Genomic DNA, 12,309 nt, shown 5'->3' on the forward strand with positions numbered 1-12,309 from the left:
AATAAATAAAAATAAAATAAAATAAAATAAAATGAGGGGTGCCTGGGTGGCTCAGTTGGTTAAGCGTCCAACTTCAGCTCAGGTCATGGTCTCCCAGTTCGTGAGTTTGAGTCCCACATCAGGCTCTGTGCTAACAGCTCAGAGCCTGGTCTGCTTCAGATTCTGTGTCTCCCTCTCTCTCTGCCCCTCCCCCGCTCACACTCCGTCTCTCTCTCAAAAGTAAACATTAAAAAAAATGTTTTAGGGGCGCCTGGGTGGCTCAGTCGGTTAAGCAGCCGGCTTCGGCTCAGGTCATGATCTCATAGTCTGTGAGTTCGAGCCCCGCGTCGGGCTCTGTGCTGACAGCACAGAGCCGGGAGCCTACTTCAGATTCTGTGTCTCCCTCTCTCTCTCTGCCCCTCCCCTGCTCATGCTCTGCCTCTCTCTGTCTCAAAAATAAATAAAAACATTTAAAAAAAAGTTAAAAAAAATGTTTTAATAAAGTACAAAAAAATTAAATATAAATAAATATAGGATAAGTATCTTATGTATCAGTATAGCTAAATCACAAAAACATAAAGAAACAAATAATATACTACTACTTATATTAATTTTTAATACCTAAAATATTTCTATTATTTATGCATACATATACATAGTAAAAATGTAAAAACGTGGACAGAAAGGATACAACTGGGATAAGGATAAGTCTGGGATGCTGGTTGCCTCCATGGAATACAGAAGGGGAACTGAACTGGTAAGGGTATAAAATATACTTCTATTATATAAGAAATGTTTTATGTCTTTTATCTTTTAAAACATAAATATAATAAAAATGTTTTATTTATTCTGAGTGATATTTACTAATTTGTTAAATTTTATTATTAAATTTTATATATTAGTGTATTTTATTGATATTTATTCTGAGTGACAAGTACACAGATTATTTTACAGCTAGATGTACTTTTTACTTTTTCTATATTTTACTTTTTTTCCACATTTAAAAAGAATTCCCTCCCTTGATTAAGCTGCCTTAAAAAGTGTTAAGAGAAACCAAAAAGGGAAATAATTATAGATGATACAAACAGCTTACAACAACTAGGTGTTCAAAGTGTTTGTAATTCATATACCAATTCTTCCAGCCCCAAAAAGCAGCAGAGACATTTCTGCCCCAGCCACTTCCTCGCTTCTCTTTCCCCTGTCTTCTCTACCTACACCCCAGGAACTGGTCAGCTTATTTTCAGAAAACTCCCCAAAAGAGCTACACTCTTCCTTATAAAAACTCAGAAAGGGGAGCATGTGACTGGTTCAGCTGGTGGAGCATGTGACTCTTGATCTCGGGGTCATGAGTTCGAGTCCCATTTTGGGTGCAGATTATAAATAAATAAACTTTAAAACAACAACAACAACAACAACAACAACAACTAAGAAAGGTTTGAGTTCTGAAACCCCCACCTTTCCATTAAGCATTAACAAATGGCCAGATTCTAGGATGTCCTCAACAACAACCGTCATTTTATAGTTGATAAGGAAGGTCTTTCCCCACATTCTACTACGTGATTCTCAAAAAAACTTGGAGGTTGATACTACTAGTACCCACACATTTATAGATAAAGCTGATGCTCAAAGAGGCTAATTACAAGTCAGAGGTCATAAACCAATGACAAGTCAGGATTACAAGCCCTCAGTCTCTAAATTTAATCACCTCTTCAGAGTGATGTTAAATTTCAACCATACCACATACTCTGAAAACAGGATGGGGTGTTCACAACACACAAGTTATTCCAATCTAATCCCTTTCCTTCATTCTTCCATCCCTGATTTTTCTCTCCTCTCTTCTTCCAGACAGGTACCCAAGATCAAGAGAGCTGCCACTATTCGTCCCTTCCTTATAGCCATCTATGCTTCTTTTTCCCGTAACTCCTTCACACAAACACACAGAAAGGGGAAACAAGTATTAACAAATAGTCACTGGATGCTCTCCATGACAGATGGATCCCAGCACCAAAGAGAAAGGACATTCCCCCGGCTCTAGGCTTAAGTCTCCTTCCACCTTCCAAGAGTCAGGGAGCAGGAAAAAACTACAGAACACTTAAGAAAAGCCCTCTTTATCAGTGCTAGCAAAAATCCTTTACTGAAGGAATTTAATTAACAGAAAAATGTAAAAGTACCAGTTTTTTAATCGGTCCCGGGCTTCCAACTGGGCTCCCACTTCAAAGCTGATTCCTCTTCTGTTAGGTGGATGCTTTGTCATTTTCAGTCATCAGCGGGGCTGCCTTTATTCTCCTGAAAAAGGCAATTAAATATTTATGAAACTTAGGGAAAGTCTGCCCAGAGTGTAGCATCACTCACTACACATAAAAGACAAACAGGAATTATTCAAAACACAAAGCTCCAGGAAACCCTGTCAGTGCCTTCTTTCATGCCTGCTCTCATTCTAACATAGATGTGTCCTCCACTGGTTCCTCCTCTATTATGCAGCATCCTGTAGTTCTAGGACTGTGAGGAGACCCCCACTCAACACTGCTTACCAAGGACTCACCTATAAGGGGCACCTCTCAGAACTCCAAAACAATTACTCTCCAGGTTAAATTCAATCATTTGCTAATGCATTCAACAAGTATCTGCTGAGAGACTATTTAAAAAAAACAGCCAAGACCAAAAGGGACATAAGCCCACATGAAGCCTCTGTCCACTAGGGAAAGACAAAAATATAGCCACTAAACAGATAAACAGAAGCACCTGGCTGGCTCAGTTGGTTAAATGTTCAGATTTTCGAGCCCCGAGTTGGACTCCACACTGTCAGTGTGGAGCCTGCTTGGGATTCTGTTTCTCTCCTCTCTCTGCCCCTCCCCCGCTCACGTTCGTTTTCTCTTTTGCTCTCTCTCAAAATACACTTAAAAAAAAAAAAGTAGTGTTATTAAAAAAATAGATTAATGGAATAACTGCAATCTGCAACTTCTATGAATTTTAAGTACTACATAAGAAGTAAACAAAAGCTGAGACATTGACTTCTGGCCCTATCTGGAAGGCTAGACAAGATCTATTTGTACTTTCTTTGATATATTTATATTTTCTGCCTGTTCTTGAGTTCATTCTGACAATTTATATTTTTCCTAAGTAACTCTTTATCAAACCTTTGGGTATGGATTGGTGGTCATTTTCTATATGAATAAAATTTATCTTTAGGGGCCAATGACGGTTCTAATGGAGATGAGATGTAGCCACTCTGAGCTCTCGGGGCACTTAAGCAGGCCACCTCCATACAGCAGGCTATATCTCGCTACATCTTCTCCCACTAAACTTTGGGTCTCAAAAGCCTACACTGCCCAAGCAACGTAAGAGTACTGCCAAGGGCAACATCCGCCTCATACCAGAAGCAAAATCTTTGCCATGGACTGAATGTGGAAAAATAACAGAAGTGGATCCTCATATCTGATGTGTAATGCCACCACATCCTAGGAAGAATTTGTTTGCAATACATTACATGAAAAGACAGAATCCTAAATTACAGCACGTTGAGCTCACATTAAAACTCGTGTGTTGGGGCGGGCACCTGGGTGGCTGTCAGTTGAGCATCCAACTCTAGATTTTTGCTCAGGTCATGATCCCAGGGTCATGTTGGGGGCACTTGGGCTCTGCACTGAGCGTGAAGCCTGCTTAGAATTCTTATTCTCTCTTTCTCTCTCTCTCCTTTTGGCCCTCTCCCACACTCACAATCTCTCTCTAAAAAACAAACAAACAAACAAACAAAACTCATGTGTGTACAGGGGAGCCTAGCTGGCTCAGTCAGTAGAGCATACAACCCTTGATCTCCGGGTCATGAGTTCAAGCCCCAAATTGGGCGTAGAGCCTGCTTTAAAAAAAAGGGGGGGGGGGGGCTATAGGTGATTGTTTTCCTTTTATTTCTTTTTTAAGTAAGCTCTACCCAACATAGGACTGGAACTAACAACCTTGAGATCAAGAGGCATATGCTCTACCAACTGAAGCAACTAGGTGTCCCTGTTCTTTTCCTTTCAAACAGTTTCATAAATTTAAAATTTTTCACAACGGAAATATTCCAAGAAAAAAACAAAACATGTAATTTGAAGGATGAGTTAAGCGTTAAACAACCAATTCTGATGAGCTGATACTGGGGAAAGCTGCAAACCAAGTCAAATGAAGGCAGAAATGGTTGACAGTTTAAGGAAGCTGAAACATTCTAATCAACTGAAAAGTTATTATGTTAAGGAGTGTTTCCACTATAAGGACCCTAGGAAAGGGAGAGTCAGAGGTTTGACTGGCTTTACCTAACATTCTCCAGGAAAATATCAAATCTGATATAAGTAAATCCAATCAGTATAAAAGTCTTCATTTTGGCTTGGCCCAAATACCACTCAAATTATCTTTTTACCTCTGACTTCATGCACAATAGGTAATATACAGATTAACAGTTTGGCCTCCCAGATTATATGAAAATGTGATACTGGCTGGCTCAGTAGGTAAAGCAAACAACTTTTTTTTTTTTTTTTTGGAGAGAGAGAGAGCATACACACAAGTGAGTGAGGGGCAGACAAAGAGAAAATCCCAGGAGGGGCAGAAAGATAGAGAGAAGAGGGGCTCACCTGAAGCAGGGCCATGAGCTCACCTGATGTGGGACTGGAACTCATGAACTGTGAGATCATGACTTGAACCGAAGTCAGATGCTTAACAACTGAGCCACCCAGATGCCTGAGCATGCAACTCCTGATCTGGGGATTCTTTCTCCTTCCTCTGTCCCTCCCTCACACACTCCAGGGTGCAAGTATGAGCGCGCACTCTCCCTCTCTCTAAATAAATAAATAAATAAACTTATAAAAGAAATTTTAAAAAAAAGTGATGCCAAACAAGAAAGGCAGAGAGGCACTGAACACTCACTGAGCTACTAGCATTTGTCAGACTTCATGCAGGGGGACAGCTCCCTTTTACAGACGCCATGTATGTAACATAATGTAATGGGATTAAATGCTTGGGTTTGAATCCCCAGATCCATCCTTTACTAGCTGAATGAATTTGGGTAAATTACCCCTCTGAATTTGTTTCCTCTCCTTAAAAGGGGTTAGTGGTGGTAATAGTACCTATCTCCAGGCAGCAGGTGTGAGGATTAAATGAGATAATCCATGTAAGGGGCACAGGGCTGGTACAAAGTAAGGACTATAAAAGAGTTATTAGCTATTAATAATTCTTCTTTTAAAGATTTTATTTTTTTAACGTTTATTTACTTTAAGACAGAACACAGGCATGCGAGCTGAGAAAGAAGGGAGAGAGAGGAAGAGAGAGAATCCCAACCAGGCTCCATGCTGTTAATGAAGAGCTGGATGCGGGGCTCGATCCCACAAACCATGAGATGACAACCTAAGCTGAGATAAAGAGTCAGACACCTAACCGACTTAGCTACCCAGGCACCCCAAAGATTTTATTTTTTAAGCAATCTCTCCCAATGCGGAGCTCAAATTCACAACCTCGAGATCAAGAGTTGCATGCTCCACCAACTGAGCCAGCCAGGCACCCCTAGATAATAGATAATTCTATTATCACAAATGAGAAAATTAGGCTTAGCATAATTTGGCTAAGGTTCAGGTGCCAAGTGACAAGCCCCAGAACAAAAAGCTCAAGTCTGCTTGATTTCTAAATTAATTCTTTCACCACACAAATTCTCCTCAGGTACCCAAGGAGGCTTCCCACTAAAATACAGGAGGAGTGTGGGAACGAGGCAGTAAATGAATGAAGATGAGCAAACTATTCCCAGTGGCTCAAATGAAGGAAACAATTACTCTTGAGGCTGAATTGTCAGAAGGTCTTCCTTACAAATGAACTAAAAACCTGTTTCTGACTCTGACCCACTTGTTTGAGGTTTCACTCCCTGGTATCACAAAGAATAAGACTAAGGACTAATCTGACTTTTGTGTCCCATCTCCAATCTTCCTACCACTGTTCTGGGGTGGCAGCATTTGTTTTTCGATTTCACGTTAAATCATTCAATAAATGATTAGTTAGTACTATCAGTAAGGCATTGTGCTGGAAATTAGGAGTAAGAAATCCAACTCAGTCCCCGCTCCAGTCCACCCAGAAAGACAAACACTGGAAGAGATGAACAAGCTCTAACAAAGGGCAAGGGGAGTGCCACCCAAGAAATCATCTGAAAGCCTCAATTTAATTTTGTTGTTGTTGTTAAGTAAGCTCTACGCCTAACATGGGGCTCGAACTCACAACCCTGAGATCGTGAATCATATGTTCTACAGACTGAGCCACCCAGGTACCCCAAAATTCCAATTTAATTTGGCAACAGGGCACCTGGGTGGCTCAGTCAGTTAAGCATCCAACTCTTGAAACTGGCTCAGGTGATGATCTCAGGTGAGAGATCGAGCCGAGCATTGGACTCTGGGCTGACACCGCAGAGCCTGCTTGGGATTCTCTCTCTCTCTGCCCCTCCCCTACATGCGTACACTGTCTCTTTCTCTCTCTCTCTCAATAAATAAATAAACGAACATAAAAAAAAATAATTTGACAACTACTAACAAAAAAGTCCAGACAGAAGCAGGAAATTAAAAAAAAAAAAAATTTAAAAAAAAAAAATTACATAAGTCTTTTTTTTTTTACCTCTCACATTTAGTTTCAAACACAAATTATTTTCAAAAAGGCTAAGATTCTAAGGTTTTTAACTTATCCATTCTTCAGGCCCTTAGCTTTTTCTTCCAAAAAGCTCCAACTTCCAAGTTAAGAGTTAAAGGGAATATGTTCAATAAGGACACTGAGAAAAACTAAGAGAGAAAAAAAACCTAACGCAATCTGTATTTATATAGGATTCCGTACTTTTTTAATTGTTTTAATATTTATTTTTGAAAGAGAGAGACACACACACAGAGTGAGCAGGGGAGGGGCAGAGACAGAGGGAGACACAGAATCTGAAGCAGACTCCAGACCCTGAGCTGTCAGCACAGAGCCTGATGTGGGGCTCAAACTCAGGAACCATAAGTTGAGCATCCAACTGAGCCACCCAGACGCCCCTAGGATTCCATTTTAAAGACCTTGTCAGGACTTCAAATTACTCCTTTACATTCAAATTTCCCTACAATGGGAACCCACTGCCACAAAGGAGATAGAAAGACTTATTTCCTTAAATACAGTATTTGCAGTCAATGCTCCTGTATCAATAAAATGAAAGCTTTAATTGTGTGCCTTGTAATACTATTTACAGGGCACTTTCTCAACATGGGGGAAAATAACTGCAGAGCATGTGACAAGGAGCTAACTTCCCATATTAACAAAGACTGCATACAAACCAGAACAAAAATGCCAAACAACTAACTTATTAAAGGAAATGCAAATCAAAATAACAATTTTTCACTTCTAAGGCAAAAAATGTAAAGGTAGGATAACTAGTATTTGCAGGGATGAGGCGAATAAAGCATGCTTATACACTGTTGGTAGAAGCATAAATTGGAAAAGCTTTTCTAAAGGCAACTTGGCACTATCTACAAAAATACATTTACTTGCAACCCAGCTGTCCCACTGCCAGTAACTTACCCTACAGATATATCCCCCAAAGTCTGCCCAATTACCTGTAACGATGATTAATATAGCTTTGAAATTTCTACAGCTAGTATATCCATCAAAAGAAGCTTCATTAAGTGAATTATGGTTCATCCAGACAACAGAATATTGTACAGCCATTAAAAGGAAAAATGGCAATCTGTAGATGCTGATATGGAACCATCCGCAAGACTTACTGTCATGTAAAAAGGACATGATGTAGAGGCATGTGTATGGTACTATCCCTTTAATGTAAACAAACAGACATATGGACACAACTATTTTTTTATGTTTATTTATTTTTTAGACAGAGTGCAAGTGGGGGAGGGGCAGAGAGAGAGGGAGACACAGAATCTGAAACAAGCTCCAGGCTCTGAGCTGTCAGCACAGAGCCCAATGTGGGGCTCAAACTCACAAATGGTGAGATCATGACCTGAGCTGAAGTTGGACACCCAACCGAGCCACCCAGGCGTCCCTAGACACAACTATCACAGCATATGTATAAAATTATTTCTTAGAAGGAACCAAGAAACTATTTAAGGACATTCCCTTAATGAGAGGAACGGAGCATGAAAATTTAACCTTTCATTTTTTATCTTACTATTTTGGTAGAATTTTCTAACCTTAAGAATGTATTTGCAAGGGTAGGGGGCCTGGGTGGCTCAGTCGGTTAAGCATCAGGACATTAGATCTCAGCTCAGGTCATGATCTCATGGTTTGTGAGATGGAGCCCAGCACTGGACTCCACACTGACAGCTTGGAACCTGCTTGGGATTCTCTCTCTGCACATCCTCTGCTGGTGTGCACATGCAAGCACACTCTCTCTCAAAGTACAAAAATGAAAAATAACTTTAAAAAATTAAGGGGCAACTGGATGGCTCAGTCAGTTAAGCATCTGACTTTTTTTTTTTTTTAATGTTTATTTATTTATTATGAGAAAGAACACACAGGAGAGGGGCAAATAAAGACAAAGACTCTTAAGAAGGCTCAATGCTCAGCACAGAGCCCTATGCAGGGCTCGATCCCATGAACCGAACCGTGAGATCATGACCTGAGCCAAAGTCAAGAGTCAGAAGTTCAACCAACTGAGCCACCCAGGCACCCCAAGCATCCAACTCGAGATCTCAATTCAGATCTTGATCTCAGGGTCACAAGTTCAAGCGTCACATTGGGCTCCACTCAGGGTATGGAGCCTACTAAATAAATAAATAAATAAATAAATAAATAGAAATAAAAAGTAATTTTTTAAATGTATTTTTTGAAAGAGAAAGAAAAAGCACACATGAGAGATGGGGGGTGGGGGGAACATAAGCAGGGGAGGAACAGAGAGAGAGAGAGAGAGAGAGAGGGAGAGAGAGAATCCCAAGCAGGCTCTGTGCTGTCAGGACAGAGCCTGACAAGGGGCTGAATCTCACGAACCATGAGATTATGACCCAAGCTGAAATCAAGAGTTGGATGCTTAACCAACTGAGCCACCTAGGCGTCCCAAGAATTTACTTTTTTTTTCATTGTCAACAGGGATTATCTAGTCAGTAAGATTTTAATTTTGGGTTCCTTCTTTGTTATTTCTTCATATTTCTTCATAACATTTAAATATACAAAAGTCCTTTCATTCTTATACTGTCTTACCAGACCTTCACAACTGCCATGTGATCTAGTTAAGACTACATGTGATAGTGCTGTGGCACAGACAGAAAACCGAGGTGCAGAGCAGCCAGCAGCTTCGCAGGTCCTCCAAAGCAGGAGATACTTACAACAGGTAACAAGATTTTCCCAGAGATACACCAACCACTTCTCAAAGGCTATTCCTCTAGGGGCTCCTGTGTGGCTCAATCAGTTAAGCATCCGACTCCTGATTTTAGCTCAGGTCATGATCTCACAGTTCATGAGTTTGAGCCCCACAACAGGCTCTGCACTGTCACCTTGGGATTCTCTCTCCCTCTCTGTACCTTCCCCTGCCTGTGAACATGCTCTCTATCAAAATAAAGAAACATTTAAGGAAAAAAGAAAAAAGAAAAAGGGCCTTCCTCTCTCCTTTACCAAAGTTGTTGCTATGCTTATATTCATGCCTTTAGATACAAACACAATTTGAATACAGGCAGGAAGATCAAGTAATTGGCTGCTTTCCAGATGTTGTGTCAGAATTATCACACCATTACATAACAAGCAAGAATATTTAATTTTTCAGAAAGGCCAAAACCTAAGACTGGCTCAGCTGTGAGGAAACTGAACATCTGAACTATTGCCTAGGGCCCTCACCAGGGCTGTCTTTTTACACCTCAATCTGCAAGCAAGGAACATGCTGTAAAACTGCTTATACACTTGGACTCAGTTCCCTTAATGTGAAGAATACAGCCCAGGATAAAAATAAATCATTTGTGAAAATGAAAAAAAAAAAATAGCTCTTTAGATAAAACTCTGGGGAAAGTAGATTTAGTTCACATGTTTAAGGGGCATCTGGGTGGCTCAATCAGTTGAGCGTCCGACTTTGGCTCAGGTCATGATCTCATGGTCCATGAGTTCGAGCGCCACATTGGGCTCTGTGCTGACAGCTTCGAGCCTGGAGCTGCTTTAGATTCTGTGTCTCCCTCTCTCTCTGCCTCTCCCCTGCTCATTCTCTCTCTCTCTCTCTCTCTCTCTCTCTCTCTCTCTCTCTCTCTCTCTAAAAATAAAAAAATAATCAACATTAAAATCAAATAAACATTAAAAAACAATTTAAAAACAAGAGGTGGGGGAAGGGGCACTGAGAGAGGGAGATCGAATCCCAAGCAGGCTCCACGCTGGCAGCATGGAGCCCAACATGGGGCTCGAACTCATGAACTATGAGATCATGACCAGAGCTGAAACCATTGGGAGCTTAACCAACTGAGCCACCTAGATGCCCCTAAAAACAAGAGTATGTTTAAATAAAACCTAATGTAGGAGCGCCCAGGTGGCTCAGTTAAGCGTTGACTTTGGCTCAGGTCATGATCTCACAGCTCCTGAGTTCAAGCACCACATGGGGCTCTGTGCTGAAAGCTCAGAACCCGGAGCCTACTTCAGATTCAGTCTCAGTCGCTCTGTGCCCCTCCCCCACTCATGCTCTGTCTCTGTCTCTCTCTCTCAAATATAAATAAACATTAAAAAAAAGTTTTAAATAAACCTAATGTAGTAGGACTACACTACAAGCTCCATTAGGGAAAGGAAGGACTAATGCTCACAGATGCCAAATAAATGAATTAAAAAATAAAATGATGGTGATGTGAGCTAACCTTACAAAAGGATAGAAAATACCCTTAGGCAGACTAACAAGACCTACTTGAAAAACATTTATAATAACAATAGCTAATTAACTCTACATATATTAACTCATGTAATCTTTAAAACAACTGCAGAGGTAGGTGGCATTAATTCTCATTGTAAAGATGAGAAAACAGGAACAAAATTAGGGACATCCTAGGACACCCATTTGGTAAGAGGCTGAGCCAGGATTTGAACCTTAGACCCTGCAGCTCCAGATTCTTAACCACCACATATGCTTATTTATGAGCTACATCTTTGAGTTCTCTTCACTCATCAAATGAGGTTTAATAATGGCCTCTGTCTTGGGTGCTATAAGGATTAAGTGATCTGCAAAGTCCTTACTTGTCTAACTCAAAGTAGGTACTCAAAAAATGGCAGCAGAATTTTCCAAACTTAGAATACATTTACAGTTAATGTTGTACTGACAAAAACTCTGGGTTTCATTTTGGGAGAGGTGAAAGAGTACTGCAGCCATGGTAAATGGAGGTCATGCCCTCAGCAACCCCATTATGCTCAAGAAGGAACCAAGGACTTAAAGTAATAAAGAATTAAAGTGATAGATGGGTATGGAACAAGACCTTTCAACAAGTCAGCTGAGATATAAGGAAAAATAAACCCTGGGACACTCAAGGGAAGAATGTCAATCACCAGAAACTATAGAACAAGCTTTGTGATAACTCAACAGTGCTTACCACCAGGCCTGCATTCAACCTCCATTTAGTGGTGATGGTGCCTCTGAAAGTTAATTCAACCCCCTTTCAATGGAGGGACACTTCAAGTGAAAGACCAGCTTAAATCTTCATGCCTCCTTCACTCAATAAATATTTACTGAATGCCTATGTGCCAGGTTCTGGAGATAGATACTGGGAAGGGAAGACTACCCCAACCCTGTTCTCTAATGGAGAAGGCAGGCAATAAACAAGTTACACAAAGAAAATAACTTCTGTCAGGATAAGCACTGTGGGGAAAAACCCAACAAAATAATGTGAACCAGTGACATGGGAGGACCACTTTAGATAAGTGTTACAAAGTACTCTGAGAAGCTGAGGTCTTAGCAGAGTTCTAAATGACCAGGAGACAACCATGAGAAGATCCAAGGGAAATTTTTCAGCAAAGGGAAGTCCTAGAGGCAAGGTGCCTCGGGTGGGAATGAGCTCCCCTCTCCTTCACAGCCCTAGGAGGTGGAAACTGACTACCCTGCAGCCCACCGTGCTGTCCCATAAAAGCATACACAGTATCAGCAGGTCCAGTGACATGGCAATCTCACAGGAGGAAGTTTCCAAGGGGACTCTTTGCCAAAGTTCTGTCTTGGAGGACAGTCAGGAGTGCTTAAGGATGGGAGCACAGTCAGGTTTCAGACTCACATTCTGACCAATCCTGGCTCCACTTATTGTTGGCTGAGTTAAGATGAGAAAAATCACTGAATCTCTCTCTACTTGCCCATCTACAAAATGGAATTGATAACCCAACCCCTACCTCCTGGGGTTGTTGTGAGAA

General features: G+C 40.8%; 1 protein-coding gene across 5 annotated transcripts in view; it reads right to left on the reverse strand.

The window, feature by feature from the left end:
• PHF20 (PHD finger protein 20) overlaps window positions 1–12,309 on the reverse strand; it is a 169,956-nt gene that overhangs the window by 121,418 nt on the left and 36,229 nt on the right. For all 5 annotated transcript variants that reach the window (XM_019458627.2, XM_019458629.2, XM_053890299.1 and 2 more), the window contains exon 2: window positions 2,151–2,265. In XM_019458627.2, coding sequence (XP_019314172.1) covers window positions 2,151–2,233 — 83 coding nt within the window. In that variant the 5' untranslated portion in view covers window positions 2,234–2,265. The remainder of the gene's footprint in view (window positions 1–2,150; window positions 2,266–12,309) is intronic.

The sequence above is a fragment of the Panthera pardus genome, unplaced genomic scaffold (assembly GCF_024362965.1).
Source record: "Panthera pardus isolate Hobbes unplaced genomic scaffold, ASM2436296v1 HiC_scaffold_25, whole genome shotgun sequence".
NCBI classification, from domain to species: Eukaryota; Metazoa; Chordata; class Mammalia; order Carnivora; family Felidae; genus Panthera; species Panthera pardus.